Raw genomic sequence first — 17,367 nt, 5'->3', positions numbered from 1 at the left:
ACCAATTTATAGCAGTTAATTTAGGCCAACCACATGCATGCCCTCATTTAATCTTCACAAAAAGCCTATGCAGTAAGTAATACTATGGCTTCCACTTTCTAGATGATAAAAATCAGGTTTAAAGAGATTAAGAAGTGTGACTTGGGAGATAAGCAGTCTGAATTCAGAACTAAGTCTATAATCTATGGTCTGTAACTGCTTTAAAGCCCCAAATTTCATACACATGTACACATGCACACATGCACACACACACACACACACACGTTTGGGCATGGTGTTATCAGAAAATCATATGGGTAGACTCTCCTTGTTTTGGTAATTTTTGTTTGTTTGGTCTTCAGGAACACTGAAAGAAGTAACACCACTAACATAGTAAGTTTTAACTTGTTATCTCCAACATTTTTAAGTTTTTTGACCCGTGTTCTCTCAAAATACATATTGGAGTTCCTTGGTTATGACTGACTCTATAACAGAAATCACTGTAAAACCACTTAGGTTTTTTGATGTTGGAGGCCCAGAAGTAAGGAACTTTCTTCAAGTAGGGAAGTCTTACCCACCATATGAGGCTCCAGTCTGGATGCTGAGGACAATGGGAAAGTGAGGCTTTGAAGGGACCACTTAAAAGTTGAATGTATTAACAAAGAAAATCTATAGTTTTTCCAGTAATACCCTAGATACAATTATGATATTTTATTTCTTAAGCCCAGAAAAGTCAAGTAATGAGTTTGTACAGAGTCTGGATAGGTTAAAAATAAATTACTCATACTTCCTACATCTGTAAACTTGAATTTGCCATAGAAAAGTTTCATACTCAATTTGAAAATTCACAAATACATGTCAATTAACCAGCATAGCCCAATGTGAGTTTTAACAAAAAAAATAGTTCTCCATTCAATTTAAATATATTAGTTTTTTAATATTGAGGAAGTATTTTAAAGCATTTAAAGTATTTTTTAGATTTCAAAGAATAGCTTTAAAGCATGTAATAAAATGAGTCACCAACTGAAGACTATTTGCTGAGTAAGTATTCCTTTTGATTTTGTAAATTCAGGAAAAAACATCCTGCAAAATCTATATATATTCTATTGTGTGATATGTGAAGAACAAATGTTAAGGTCAGCAAGAAAGCACATCTAATTTCAATTATCTTAAGTGGAAATTCCTACTGTAGGAGTCTTCGGAGAAAATCCACAAAATGGAAATTATTCTGGGAAAATCTCCTAATGGGGAACAGTATTGTGTGGAACAATCTTCCAAAGGCCACTGCGTGATGGCCAGAAAATTATCCGGCACTGCCACAAGTCGAAGTCACCTCAGGGGTATGTTTTTTAACCCCTCATTTCCAAAAATCAAGGAACCATGTTATAAAGGAATAATCAAGGGAAAACCTTCAATTAACTTACTAAATTATTTTAGCTCTGGGCAAAAAACACTCAGAAGCCACATGGAATGTGAGGCGGAAACTTGGAAGGTAGCTTGTGGTGATTTTAGACCCACAATGACTATGTCAAATCAGAGTTTAACCCCAACAGTGAACTTCAGAAAACAGTCAACTCTGAATAAAATCCATGACTGGTCTGAAAACAGAGATCTTGCATAAATATACGTCTTATTTATCTTATCCAGTAGAATGTGTGACATTGTAAAATTTACAGACCTATATTTAAAAGATAACACAATGATCCAAAACAATAGAGGAGTAAGCATAAGATGCCACTAATAGAATTATTGTTACTCTTTTATTTTAAAATAAGGAACATTTATTCCCACAAAAATTTAGTTCAATTGTTTTAAGATGTACAAAAGAAATCCCCCTTTTTATGTTAAGTGTGTAAAACTCAACTAAAGAATGAAATCAGTATATTGGAGAGATACCTGAACTCCCATTTTATTGCAGCACTATTCACAGTAGCCTGGACATGGCCTCAACCTAAGTTCTGCCAATGGTTGAATGGATAAAAGAAATTGTGGTATTTATACACAATGGAATACTATGCAGCTATAAAAAAAGAAGGAAATCCTGTCATTTTCAACAACATGAATGAACCTGGAAGACATTATTGTTAAGTGAAATAAGTCAGGCACAGAAAGACAAATACCATAACATCTCACTTATATGTGGAATCTAAAAAGCGTGAGCTCATAGAAATAGAAAGTAGAGGGGTAATTACCAGAGGCTGGGGTGGATGGGAGGATGGGGACTGGGAAGACATTGACCAAAGGATACAAAATTGAAGTTTGATATGAGGAATAAGTTCAAGAGAACTTTTGTACAATATGGTGACTATGGTTAATTATAGTGTTATATATTATTGTATTATGATTACTGTATTATTGAAAAATGCTAAGAGAGTGGGTGTAGTGTTCTCACCACAAAAATGATAACTACTATGTGAAGTTATATATATGTTAATTGGCTAGATGTAGTCATTCTACAATGTATATATACTTTAAAAAAGTGTTGTACATGGAAAATATATACATTTTTTCTGTCAAATATAAACTAAAACACTCAACTAAAGGGGAAAATAATATATTTATTCATTCATTCAAACATATATATTTCATACATTTTTTCCCCCAAACCAGGCTATTTCTGAGAAGACAGATAACCATGATCCAGTAGAATAGAAGGCAGGTGAGGTGGCTGGCACATGGTCTCCTTAGAACATGTGTCCCCGCCCTGCCAGTGCAATCAATCTCCCTTCACCTGAAGAAGGTCAGACTGTTTCCTGTGATATTTCCAGAGCATGACTCTATAAGATACGTCCCATGCCTGTGGCCTGGCCTCCTCCCTACTCTCTCTATAGATTCCTCTATCATTTAAAACTGGCAGAGATTGTTTAGTGGCTAAAAGTCTTATAGAGGCCCAGGGCCACTTAGTAAAAAAGAGAATTTTACACTTCTTCTTTGGTATTTATACCAACTATTGCTTCTGCTTTACCTCCTCTAATTCTCCCTATAACTCTGCCTTTAGCCATACCATTTTTTCTCTGCCTCTTTTCCAGTAACTAACTACTATCTGCCCTGATGACTGCTCTCACCCATGACTTGCTCATGACCCAATGCCAGCCCAACCTATGCTACATCCCAACTACAATCATGCTAACTGATGAGTAAAACAGAACCACAAAAAGAACCACTTATTTAAGAGAAACCCTGTTCCAGAAACCATACTGTGTAGTTTTCATGTATTATCTCATTTAACCTGCACAATAAACCTATTAAAAATTCCCATTATGTAAATGAAGAAAATAAGATTCAGAGACATTAAGTAACTTGCTCCACATCAAACAGTTTGAAAGGAACAGATCGATCAGACTTGAGATGGTACTTTTAATAGCTATAATTTTATGTAACCAACATAAGCAGCCATACACTCATAAAATGGATACAGTCTAGATCAGTGTTTCAGATGTGAACACTGCACATTATTAAACACTTGTGTAAATTCTAACAAAGCAAGAATTTTGCAAGGATGACAGTTAGAAAATCATTGTAGGTTTTTATCATGGGCAAACGGCAAACTGCCTTCAAAGACTTTGAAAATAAGATTGTACTTTAAGAATTAACCTAACAAATCAGCATGGGTACCTGAGCAAATACAACTGGGCATCTTGGTCATGGACCAGCCACCAGAACCAGTAGGTGCTGACTGGATCCATGGGAAAGTACTAGCATATTTAATCAACATATACTGCATAGGAAGCTTGGCGAATCTCAGAGTTGTAAAGAGTCAATAATAGAAATGTTATCTGTGTTCACTGAAGCCTTAAGGGTGAAGTCCATTAAGGCTGAGCCAATAGGCCCCATGCCAGATAAATACCTATTGTGGAGATGGTCCCTTGGGTATTGGGCTATCTGAAGTTAACATAGTAACATATTTCTTTCACATAACTCACTCCTCTAAGAAGGTAACTCCCTGTGGAGCTTAATCACAGAGAGAGAACATGGCATAGGGCAATGCCAATGTCTGTTTCATTTGATAGTAGTCAGTGATAACTTCTTTTATCCAGTGATAAAGCCTTCTCTAAGCTTTATTGGCTAATAGCCACCGACAAAACTTCTGAGCCCGCAAATCTTAGAATTCACCAAGATGAAGACTACTGAATGGAAACCATCATAGCTAACATCCTTTATCTTTGAGGGACTAACACCGTTGACTGCATTTTTGTGTGTGTTTACCTTGTCACCATCTCGCCCTGGTTCTCCTTTATAACCCGGTAGTCCTTGAGCTCCCTAAATTAACCACAAAATAAAATTTTGTTAATTATCGGTTTTAGTTTACTAAAAATAAAATTTATAAGATGTATATAAGTGGATCACATACTTGTATTCCTGGAGATCCTGGAACACCTGGTGTCCCTGCAATTCCCTGATATCCCTAAAGAACAATTTAAAAAGAAAAACATTAATATTTCATATTTACCAAGAAGTTCTTCATTTCAGAATTCACTCTTATCTCGTTTCTCACGCCTAAAACTTCACTTACAGACAACTCCAAAATAATAAAGTGTTAAATGCTTAATAAGGAATTCATACCCTTCGATCTTTACGAAATCCTTTAAAAAGTATATAGGGTCCTAAATATTTGTAAATTAATAAAAATATTTAGAAAATCTTAAATTAAGAGGAGAGTTAATGTTCACAATTTCTTAAGAAATGTACTGGATTTATTAGAAATATAGTCAACAAATCCAAGAGAGAAACACTTCAAGAGATTGGAGGATTAGACAAATGTGTATTTATAAACCACCTAATTAATGACCATCTGAGTTAATCTCTAGAATAAATTAATAACCCTTGATTAATATTATTCTTCAATTTTTACTCATTTTAGAAAGCTGCTGATGTTAAATGTAAGAAGGTGGTTATGATGTATCCCCGATGGTCCCCCAAGGCTGGGCTGTTTGCTTAGGGGAGGGGGATGAGAGAAGTCATTCTCATCCCCACTGCTTCTTAAGCATCCCTCCTCAAAAACTGGAACTTTGGTAAAATAGCGCAATTTGTTTAGACAGAGTTGAACTATTTATTGTTCGTTTAGCACATGGCAGCTAAAGTCTCCAAATTAACTTGTAGGTCCTAAACATTTATCTAGGTTTCTTAGGGCCGACTGTCAGATTAACGGACCACCTGGCACCTACAAACATAATAACCACTATCAAATTCCATCTTTCTCATATTCTGTATTCAGATTCCATTTTTCTTAGATCTTATTGTTTGGATACCAGTCTCCGTTGTCAACTATGTTAACACAGATCTCATTAATGTTTCCAATTACATCTTCATTCATAAATCTAAAAGCTTCATTTCTATGCGGCTATTCATGGGTGTCTGCACTGGTCTTTCATATTCATCCACTCACCTGTCAATACATTTTTAACTGTAATTTTAGAGACATCATAATTCCCTGTTTTTCTATTCACATTTTCAAATACCCTTTCTAATATTCTTTGCTACCTCTAGTAATGAGTTGTCTCTGAAAGATCAGTCTTATTTTTTTCTCCTTTTACATGCCTTTACATTTTCTATTGTGTAAATTGCCTTCTCAGTTACTTCCAGAATGACAATGACTATACAATTTTTTTGTTTGTTTGTTTGTTTTTTGAGATGGAGTCTCACTCTGTCGCCCAGGCTAGAGTGCAGTGGAGTGATCTCGGCTCACTGCAAGCTCTGCCTCCCGGGTTCACACCATTCTCCTGCCTCAGCCTCCCTTGTAGTTGGGACTACAGGCACCCGCCACCACACCCAGTTAATTTTTTGTATTTTTAGTAGAGATGGGATTTCACCATGTTGGCCAGGATGGTGCTGATCTCCTGACCTCATGATCCGCCTCAGCCTCCCAAAGTGCTGGGATTACAGGCGTGAGCCACCGCGCCCAGCTGACTATACAATTTTTTTTTATCACCAACCATTATCTTTTCTTCATACTCTATTCATTTCTTCATAGAATATATTGTTATGATTTCTCCATGACTTCTCAGATTCAAACTTTTTTCTTGCGTCTCTTTGCCCAATCCTTAACCATTGCACTTCACCAGGAAACAATGAGTCTGATTATCAACCTCTCCATACTCCAGACAAAACAGCGTGCATTTTTCCAACCCATCATCTACTCTCTAGACTAGCACTGTTTCCGTCACTGGATTATGAGCCCCCTTGAGATCAAAGACCAGGTTTAATTCATTTCTGTATTTTTGGCATTGAACACATTGTTTGGTACAATTCTTTTGAAAAAAACACTGGAATTATTTAAAGTCACCAACTCTATACACGAATGTGTTAAAAAAAAAAAAAAAAAAAAAAAAAAACTCCTTCTCCAAGGAATCATGTTATGTTTGTGCACCTTTCAGTAGAAAATGGAAATGTTTAGTAATCACATGTTTCCTGTTCTCGAAATTACTCAAAAGTAAGAAGAAATTCAATCTACATAGAATTTGCTCAGCCCTATATGTCTACTACTCTAGTTATCATTGAATCTCCTTCCCTCAGCCACTTTGGAATCAGATAGGCCTAGAATTCACTCTCAACTCTGTCACTGCTAGCAATTTACAACTCTAGAATTCACTTTCCTCCTTACAATCACTCTTTAATGTAGGTTCTAAATTGTCTTTTTTTCAGATGAGGAAACTAAGGCACAGAAGTTAAGTAATATGCCCAAAGTTACAAAGCTAGTAAGTTGATAGAGCCAGCGGGAACATTCTCTATTAGAAAGTGCTTCATGGTGGGTCAGATCTGATCCTTGTAATTGACTCATCTGATTCAAAGAAATCCATTTTGCAAGACTATTTTTAAATTGTTTAGAATTCTGAGTGCCCAGAGGAAAGGAATGTTCATAAAATTCCTCAAAAGAAAGTTACCATGGAAATTGGCTATTGATAAAAATGGTTGATCCTCTGCAAAGTTCACATTTAACAAATTATTTTTCTTTTACAGTTTTTTGAAAGTTAAGCCAAATGTCATATCTGCCTTACTACTTTTTTAGGAAAATTAATCTTTCATAAAAGATCAAATGCTGCTGTGCTGCCTCTCCTCTTCGAAGAAGTTGATGTGGTGTTTGTTATAGAGGACACATTGCATCTTAACAGATTAAAACAACATGGAGATGCCCTAACTGTGTTCCCAGCTTACCTCTGACTCATTATGTGACCTCAGGCAGAGTCATCAATCCCCAAATCCTGGGAGGCAACACAGTGAAGTGGAAAGACGATGAATTTGAAATTGGAAAAGACCTTGTGCTGAATTTTTGCTCTTCCTTTTACTTTCTATGAGATGTTGGCTAAGTCACTTTGCCTAGTAAAGGCTTAGTGTCTTACCATAAACTGGTATTATTATCCACTTCACTTTTGAAAAGAAACAAATGGAGTCACAGGTGAAAATTCTGGCATACGTTAGGAACTCAATAAATGTGAGTTTCTTTCTTTTCTTCATACTCAATGACTATTGTACAAAACCACAAGAACACTTCTGCAGAATGTTACTCGACAGCCTTATCAGCCACCATTAGCACATTGGGAATGGCAGGTCCAGTCATCATCTTTATGATTTGACTCTTTTCCAACATTAGACAGACCTAATGCTAAACATGCAAACAAGGCCTCAGTGTATTTTATAATGGCTCTCTTTGTTATATCTTTGGAGGAATTACAATATAGGAATAACAAGTGCTTCTCACAATTTGAGAATGTTGTGATATGTATATTTTTAAGGTTACAATTAGATGCATTCTTAAAATACTAATTGCAGAAAGAAATTCAAATGTTGTTTCAGAAGCTACAGGAAACATGCTTAGTAACAAAATAAAGAAAACCAAACGACATCCAAACTGGGGGAATCCTAGGGCAAAACACCAGAAAAAATAGAATGAAATTCAGAAAAACAAATTTTGGACTAAAAACCAGGAAAATAAAGGTTAAAAGGGGGACTATTACAACACAGAACAATTTCCAAGAGGAAAAAGAAATAAAACATTGGTTGACTCATAGCAGCGTCAACCTTAAAGAAAGGAAAATGCCTTAAAACAGGAAAAAATAATCTTTTTATATATCTTACTGAGTTATTTTTCAGAACATACATTTCATGTCTCATTTTAGAACTGTAACTTTCCTATGATCTTTGACTAGTTAATACTGTTCAACATGAATTTTGCCATTTTGCATTTATTAGCAGGTCCAAATATCCACCCTACCCCCATCTGCAAGATATCTGACAGTATTTAAGTCTTTTCCATGTTCACAGAAAACTTCTTTATAAATGAGTCATTTTTTTTTTAGGAAAAAAATATTCTCACTGCCAAATTGTAGGGTTGAAGAAAAGAATACAGAATCAATTTAATTTTCCTCCATGATTCATAGTTACAAAGCTCCAGGAAAGATGTATAGCATTGAAATAGAAATTAAGGAAATAAAATCACAAAATGTGCAAGGGTCACCAACTCTTCTGTGCCCCATTCTAATCATGTCATAAAATATTCTGCCAATCTAAATATATATATTTTCTCAAAGTAGTGAGGAGGGTAGAGATATTAGTTTCCTTGAAATACTCTAAATTTAAAAATAAGAATACATTCCAAAGAAATAATTTTGGATGTCACCCTCCTTTTAAAAATATAAGAATGTGATTTAAAGTTTATTCCATTAAATAATTTTCTTCAAAGATTTCCAAAATTCCAACAGATACTCTTGGGTACACAGCCAACGTAACTAGGTAACAAAAACCAAGTGTGTACTTTTAATGTCCACTGTGGAATCTTCTAGTTGTTGGCAAGCTTTATAGCTCTATGCAATTAAATTTCAAGAATATTCATAAATCTCTGCCATTCTATGTATAACTAATATAGAAACTAGTTTGCTACCTAACCCAACTATTAGTCAAATGGTTTATATACTTTTACTGATTGCTCAGATTACTTCATTAACACTTCCCATTAACATACGTAAAATTACACCTGAGCTAAGTGCTATGCAAGAACTACACTGCTATGGGAGGTGAAGGGCAACCATTTGGGAGTTTTTGTAAGAGACAAAGGAATACTAAAGAAAGCACAATGCCTGAGAGGAATTCTTCCTATATGCCATGCATCAGGAAAAGAGGTACCATATCCACAGAGTCAAAAGAGAGAGAATAAGGGGAACCAGGCTGAAAAGCATATCAGAATGGTAGACTGGAGGTTATCTGCCCAGCTCATGGGTCTTACAAAGGACTCTGACCTTTATCCAAGCCACTGAAGTCATATAAACCAGGTAGTCACACAATTAGAGTGTACTCTGAAAAGATCACTTGCTGCCCTGTGGAGGATGGATTAGAAGAGGCAGGAGAAAACATGAAGACCAGGTGGGAGGTTCCTGCAGGGGTTGAGAATGGTAGGTACAACCAACTCCACTCAAAGTATATTTAGTCTAACCTAATGATGGGTTATGGGAGGTGAGTAATTTGGAGTTGTGGAATGATGCTGAGGTAGGTTTCTGGCTTGTGCAGTGAGTGTGGCTGATACCACTGACTAAGAGGGGACTCTAGAGGAAAGTAGAGTTCAATTGGTTGCGAAATGTTAAGTTGCTCAAAAATAAAAAAATAAATAAATAAAATTAAAAATTAAAAATATTAAAAAATAAAAAAATTATGGATCAACATAAGTAACTTCTACTGGACAATGAGAAGTTACATGTTACTGTGAAGTAAACAATATTTCTACTTCAAATTAAAGAAAACTACATTAACTATAAATGAGATTTAGTCTAAATCTAATCCTCCCTCATATAGAGAAAGGTAAGTAGGGGATAGATAAATATAGAGCAACATCATCCAGTTTCCTACAGTATTTCCGTTGAGCTAAGCACATAAATGAAAAACCTTGCCTACCTTTGACAATTTCTCCAGATAGAGCTAGGTCCTTAAATTCAAAGAATTTAATTAAACTTTGGTAAACTGCCTCATTCCCTGAGTTATGTTACACTTAAACTTATACTAAGTTTATTTCAAAAGGAGAATGTGCAACTTTTTAAGGTAACTTAAACCATCTTTAGTAATTCTTACTTCCCAACATAAATTTCTAGTAATTGTGCTTTTCATCCTCAAAAAGAGGCAATCAATAGCTAACCTCATTTCCTCTCTTGCTGTCCTGCTACATTTTTTCCATAATACTTAACACCATCTGATGTTGTGTGTGTGTATTTATTACCTATTTTTCCCCAATAGAATGTGAGCTTCAAAATGACAAGGTTGGGGGTTGGTTTTGCTTTTTTTTTTTTTCTGTTCTGTTCATTGCTATATATCCTTAGTCTAGAAGAGTGCCAGGAATACAATAAGCACCCAGCGAGTATAGGTATATGACTGAGTGGAGGACAGAATAAATAAGCAAACAAATTAATAATTACTGAGTTCAACCAGTCATCACTAACCGAGAACTCTAATAGTAGAAACAGCCCTATATTCACATGCACAAACCTGTCTTTAAAATCACAGATGTTAGATGTGTCACTGACCAATTCTTTGAAGAATTTAGGATACCAATAACATTAGTGTGTATATATATACTTGTCTACACACATTATTGTATATACTATCTATTATATATATATGTATATATATATATATGTAATCTATTTAAGAGACATGTGAGATAAATACAGAATAATCTACATATGATTTTCACAAAGGAGAATGTTGAAGAAAAATGAATTAGCTAGTCAGGCTCATCTCATGGGTCCTACTTGTTTTACCAACCATTCACCCCCTGCCAAGCCTACCTCCCTGTCCTCTTTCTCTCTAGCATCATTCTTGAATATTTGAAAATAGTATCTCTTGTTTGTATTATACTCAAAGTTCAGTAAACCCTCCCTCATAGGCTGTCTTCTGAGTTTTAAATGCTCCCAGTTATACTCTCTTCTGAATGAATTCCAGTTTCTGCATGCCCCTCAAGTGTGGAGTCCTAAACCAAATCCAACACTCCAATAGGCAGGACTGTCATCTCTTTCAATACAGATGTCATATATCTACTAACTATGCCAAAATTTTTATCAGCCTCTTAGGCAGCCACATTTCATACAGCAATGCCTTTTCACCAGGGTTAAAGCTTTCATTGGAAAGCCTTATGAAGGCATAGTTTTAAATAACTAAAAAAGCAATAAACTGCCCAAGTGTAGGATAGCTCATTTATAGTAAATAGTTCATATTTTAGCTTATTAGTGAGACAAGAGACAGAGAGAGAGAGAGAACACATAAAGTAAACAAATAAATCTATTTTTCAAGGAGTTCAAACTGAAGTGAGAGTTCAGGTAGACACTGTTCTATCTAGAGTGTATTTCATACACTTTGTAACTAAGCCATCTCTTGTAATTCTCTTCTCCAAGCTAAATAATAGCCATTTCTTTGGCCTTTAACCAGCTGTATCCCATTTTCCAATTCTTTAATCTTCATGGCATTCAGCCCCAAATTCCCAACAGCTCTTAAACTGTTGAGTCCACAACTGGCACTATGTTCAGTTAAGGGTCTGGAAAAAGGAAAGCATAATAAACAAGCTTATCTCATAGTTGTTACTTGTTTTTTTAATTATTCACCCTCAACAAGTGTACTCTGCAAACCTAAGTGCTTCTTGTCCACCCCGTCCTCCTATTCTCTATCATTATTCTTGAATATGTGAAAGTAGCATCTCTTGTTTGGATTATACCTGAAGTTCAGTGAACCTTCACTCACAGGCTGTCTTCTGAGTTCTCGCCCACTCCAAGTTATACTCTTCTGAATGAATTCCAGTTCCTTCATGTCCCTCATGTGTAGAGTTCTAAACCAAATCTAACACTCCAGAGGCAGGGCTGTCATCTCTCTCAATGCAGATGTTATGCATTTACAAACTATGCCAAAAAATTGCATCAGCCTTTTAGGCAGTCCTATTAAATACATTAATCCCTTTTTCATCAAGCTTAAATAACATCTCAAAGACAAGTAAGACCCATACATTTATTCTAGTTGAATTTCACTGTAAATAGCTCATTTTCTAAGTTCTCCAAATCTTTTTGGATCTTCATGTTACCTCAAATGCAAAAATAAATTCTCAATGAAATCAAGACTTAATAGACATTAAAAATCATAATAAGCTAAATTAACATACATAGGTATCTAAGGCTAAAGAAAAATAACACTGGAACTAATAAAAAGAAAACATTACATTCTGGGGAAATTTTACATTTCTAAAGCTTAAAAACAAAATTATAAACCAAATTAGTAGTCAGAAGAAACATTTACACCATATATAGCAAAGAATTCTCTTAATGCATAAGATCTTATTTGTCCATATGAAATATACCCTCCTATAGGAAATAGGTAAAGGACAGGAAAAGACACTTCACAAGAAGAGCATTCACCCTAAATGTCAGACTTCTATATTCAGCTGCCTACCTAAAATTTCTACTTGAATGTCTAACATATACATTTAAACATTGCCAAAACCACACTCTTGATTTTCCTCACCTAATACTATCTCCTCCATTCTTCCATGAATCCATAATATCTTTTGGCTTCTCTCTTTCTCTCAAACCCATATCCAATAGATCAGAAAGTTCTGTTAGCTCTAAATTCAAAATACCCCCAAAATGTAAGCAGTTCTCTTCACCTCACCACTATCACTCTGGCCCTAGCTGCCATCCTCTCACCCCTGGATTATTACAAGAGCCTCCTGACTTCTCCTTCTGTGTTTGCCCTCATCTCCCTAAAATCTACTCTCAACCCAGAAGTCGAAGTAATTTATTTTAAAAATAAGTTAGATCACATCGGTCTTCTACTCCGGTTACTCCATCGCTCATTCCAACTTAAAGCCAAACTCATAACAATGGGCTAAAGAACTCTATGCCATCTTCCCTTCCTTCTCCTTCCTCTATATCCAAATTCATTTCCTATTAACTTTCCCCAACTAGTACTTTATATTTTTGTGGTTTGATCAATCATGTAACTTTGAAATTCCCCATCTGTAATGATTGTTATTTCTATGAGGTTTAATAGAAGGCTGGCCCCTGTCTGCACCTCTAGTTTGCTCAGTGGCACATTAAAGAGTGGGGGGAACTGAATCATGAACTGTGACCCAGTGACCAACCCACTCTTTTGTCTATTGGTAGTAGTGAGCTATCAGTTTTCCCAACTCACTTCCTGAGCCTATTAATATAGAAAATCATCTCTAGAATTCTACAGCTTAGTCTACTTCTCTCTTAGCCAATATGATGGTCTTCACAGAATCCTAAAATAATCAGATTAGAGAGAACCTGCGCCTCATCTGGAACCATCTTCTCATTTTCCAGACAAAGAAACTGAGGCCCATAGAAGCAAAGCAACCTATGTTCAGCAAAGAGAAACAATCTCAGATCTCTCTAATGACCAGCTTGGGCTTTTGCTTTAGTAAAGTACTGTACTTCATAAAGAGTAACTAGGCTGGGTGTGGAGGCTCACGCCTGTAATCCCAGCATTTTGGGAGGCCAAGGTGGGTGGATCACGAGGTCAGGAGATCGAGATCATCCTGGATAACATGGTGAAACCCCATCTCTACTAAAAATGCAAAAAAACTAGCCAGGTGTGGTGGTGGGCACCTGTAGTCCCAACTACTCGGGAGGCTGAGGCAGAAGAATGGCATGAACCCGGGACGCAGAACTTGCAGTGAGTCAAGATTGTGCCAGGGCACTCTAGCCTGGGCAACAGTGAGACTCTGTCTCAAAAAAAAAAAAAAAAAAAGAGTGACTAATGATAACAGAAAACAGAAATGAGCACTGTAAAAATATAAACGTCTATAAGCTCATAAGCTAGGGCTATTTCCACATATGGCCTTCTTTAACAAATCAATGCCGTATCTCTATAATGCCTTCAGTAGTTGTACTCCTCTGAATTACCTGGCAAGATATATAAATATTTCCCCTACCTCTTTTGTAATGTTAAAATAGTAAAGCAATAACATGTTCAGACACTGTGATAATAGAACTTATTTAACTGACAGAGAACTGAGAAAGAAATGGAAGGATCCAAAATAGCTCTTTAATTTTGGTTGAAGGCACTTTTCTTATGAAAATTAGTATTTCTCCAGAGTGAAATAATTTCCTATTTAAAGTTTCAGTTGGCTTGGCCTGGTTATAATGTGTGAAAGAGATTCAAATTGCTTATTGAGGGGGGTTGCACAGAATCAAGTCCAAACAAAGCAGAATTCCCTTCAAATTGTTCCATCCAAGTTTCCTTGGTCCAGATGGCTCCAATAGCCAGCCAGAGGCCCCACCCACACCTTCCCACTCCCACTGGGTGCTGGCCTTGAACACATACTAATGACCCTCAGCTGTTTTGGCTCCCAGGCTTGCTTGTTCTTCCTGCCTGACCACCCAACCTCACATCCCCTGCAGAGGAAAAGAAACGTGGGGGAGGTAGGGAGACTGGGGGTGGGGCTGGATATTTAAGAAAAAGTCATACCTTTGGGAAGACAGGATTTGGGCTGAGTGTCAGTTTCCTACTGCTGTTATAACAAATTACCCCAAACATAGTGGCTTAAAACAACACCAGTTCATTACCTTACAGTTTCAGAGGTCAGAAACTGAAAGGAATCTTATATACAATTAAGGTGCCAGCCAGACTGCATTCCTTCTGGAGGCTCTAGGGGAGCTTCCCTTTTCCAACTTCTAGAGGCTCCCATCGTTCCTGGGCTCACGATTACCTCACTGTGCTCTCTGCTTCCATCATGGACTCTCTTTCTCTGACTCCAACACTCCTGCCTCCCTTTTATAAAGACTTTTGTGATTATATCTGGCTACCCAGATAATCCGGACAATCTCCCATCTCAAGATCATTGAATTAATGGTATCTGCAAAGTCCCTTTTGCATGTAAATTAACACATTTACAGGAGTTAAAGATTAAGACATGGACATCTTTGAGGGACCATTATTCTTCCTACCACAGTTGTGTTTTTCTTTGAGACTACTAACAGATACTATTATAGTTACCTACACATAAAATCATACACACAGACACAAAAACACATACATGTACTAAATGAGATGAGACAATAAATAAGTCTATTAAAACTTAGAGTCATAGAGTAATATCCGTGAGTATTATATCAGGCTAACAATAATTCACCTCCAGTGCTTCATGCATGGGAAGAGTTTTTTTTAAACAAAGAAAACCAAGTGCTGATAGCCTGTGGAAGGCCTGCTCAGCACTCACTTCCAAACATTACCCAGGACTTTTTATCACTAAAAAGAAGACCTAACTCATTTAGCAGTGCTGTCTGAGAGTTCTGTGTCATTATGAGGCATCAGCAGACATCAGTGTGTGAACTGCATTGGCTCTGGAGTCAGTACAGCACTTCAGCTGCCAGTCTCAGCATAAAGTAGGTCCCAGAAAAGGGGTCTGCAGGCCAACGAGGCTCACATTTATAAAACTCAGCTCACTCAGTGTAATTAGGGCAAAACTCACATGGGACCTCAGGGAAGTATCTTCAGTGAGATTAAGGAACTGAGGTGAGGAAATGCAATAAAGTCATATGACATCTTAAGTAAAAGTGAGAAACGAATGGGTTATAAGAGAAATTATAAGGCAAACGTTGGCATATAATGGGGGTTGAAGATAAATACAAAAGAGGAGAGGTTAGGTTTGGGGTCTATTCCCTCAATTCAATTTCGTTCAAATAGAGGCTGTCTTATGATAATTCCCTCAATTTATTCCCCCAAAATAGCCCACATTTTAAAGTGCCATCAACTTGACCTCTGTCTCATATATTTAATTGCCCACACTCTCCATCTAGGCCAAGCTCTACTTTTGTAACTAGAATCAATGCCCTCCAACCTACCTATGGATTTTCCTCCTGAAAATATCCCCTATCTTCCAAACTTTGATTTTTTTCCTTTGCCTCATTTTCATCATTATAAAAACATGCTACAATATCTCCCATTTTTTAAAAACCCTGCCTTTAAAACATTGTGCCAATTCTACTGCTCTGTGTCTCTGCTTCCTTTTATATCTCTCAGAAAAAAAAAGCATCTATATTCACTGTCACCATTTTTCTTATCTCCCACTCGGTGCTTAATTCATTTCAATCTGTTGTTTGTACTATCCTCCCTGAAATCCTACTCATCAAGGTCCTCAAATACTCTCCTATAGCAAATCCATGGTCTAGTCATAGGCCTCATTCTTCTGGATCTCTTGACAGCAATAACACACCTAATAGAATGACACTGCTATGGTTTTCCTCCCATCTCACTGATCAGTCTTTCCCAAATTCCTGGGCCGGACCCACTTCCTCTTTTTCCCCTGTAAGAGAGCCCTGTGGTCAATCCCCTGCCACCTTCTCTTCTCTATTTACCTGTATTCATTTCTTAAGTGATCTCATCCACTCTCACGGTTTTGCATACATCTGCATGAAAATAAGTACCAACTGGCCACCTCCAACCTGTCCAAAAATATAGTCCCAATTCCCGTCTGCTATGGTTTGAATGTTTGCCCCTTTGAAAATTCACACTGAGATTTAATTGTTATTGTAACAGTAATAATAGGTGGAGTCTTTAAGAGGTAGTTAGGTCATAGAGACATTTCTCTCATGAATAGATTAAGGTCATTATTGTGGGGAGTGGGTTAGTTACCAAGGGATTGAATTCTTGATAAAAAGGATGATTTTGACTGACTCCCTTGTTCTCCTGCTCTCTCCCACGCCACTACTTCTTACTCATACTCTCATCATGTGATGATTTCTGCCATGACCTTGCCAAATACTAGTGTCATGCTCTAGGACTTCCCAGCCTGCAGAATCATGAGCCCAATAAATCTTTCTCTATAAATAGTCTGTGGTATTCTGTTATAGCAATAGAAAATGGACTAAGACATATCTATAAAACTTCTATCTCCCCGAGTCTCGCACAGCACATTAAATGGCACCACAATTCACCCAGTTGCTCAAGCTATACTCCTTTGATTCTTCTCTTCCTTTCATACCCTATATCTAAATTTGCTAGCAATTGTAGTCAGCTGTCCATTAAGAATAACCCAGAATCTGACTTCTCCATTCTCCCATCATATCACCCTATTACAAACTACTCTTACCACTCACAATCATGAAACAACCTCCTGCGTAGTCTCCTTTCTTCTACTCTTGACCCCATATAATCTACTCTCCAAATAGCATTTATATTTATCCTTCTAAATCATAAAACAGATCAAATCACTGTCTTTATCAAAGTGAGTGTTATTAGGAAAATAACATTACCTTTAAAAGGGTTTTTAACTTGAAAGCTTCCACAGATGTGTAGAGAAAAGACAATAGAATTTCTAAAACCAGCCCTTTATGATACTGAGAATTCACTGGACAGTATTTTTTTTTTTGTAGCAAAGATGTATGCAATTTTGAAGTAAGATAA

At 36.6% G+C, this 17,367-nt stretch overlaps 1 protein-coding gene across 2 annotated transcripts in view; it reads right to left on the bottom strand.

The window, feature by feature from the left end:
* COL21A1 (collagen type XXI alpha 1 chain) overlaps nucleotides 1-17,367 on the bottom strand; it is a 130,793-nt gene that overhangs the window by 80,440 nt on the left and 32,986 nt on the right. For both annotated transcript variants that reach the window (XM_023222972.1, XM_023222971.1), the window contains 2 exons: nucleotides 4,331-4,384; nucleotides 4,186-4,239 (listed from right to left, as the gene is read on the bottom strand). In XM_023222972.1, coding sequence (XP_023078740.1) covers nucleotides 4,186-4,239; nucleotides 4,331-4,384 — 108 coding nt within the window. The remainder of the gene's footprint in view (nucleotides 1-4,185; nucleotides 4,240-4,330; nucleotides 4,385-17,367) is intronic.

This window comes from Piliocolobus tephrosceles, chromosome 5, assembly GCF_002776525.5.
Source record: "Piliocolobus tephrosceles isolate RC106 chromosome 5, ASM277652v3, whole genome shotgun sequence".
NCBI classification, from domain to species: domain Eukaryota; kingdom Metazoa; phylum Chordata; class Mammalia; order Primates; family Cercopithecidae; genus Piliocolobus; species Piliocolobus tephrosceles.
This window is presented reverse-complemented; position numbering and strand designations above follow the sequence as displayed.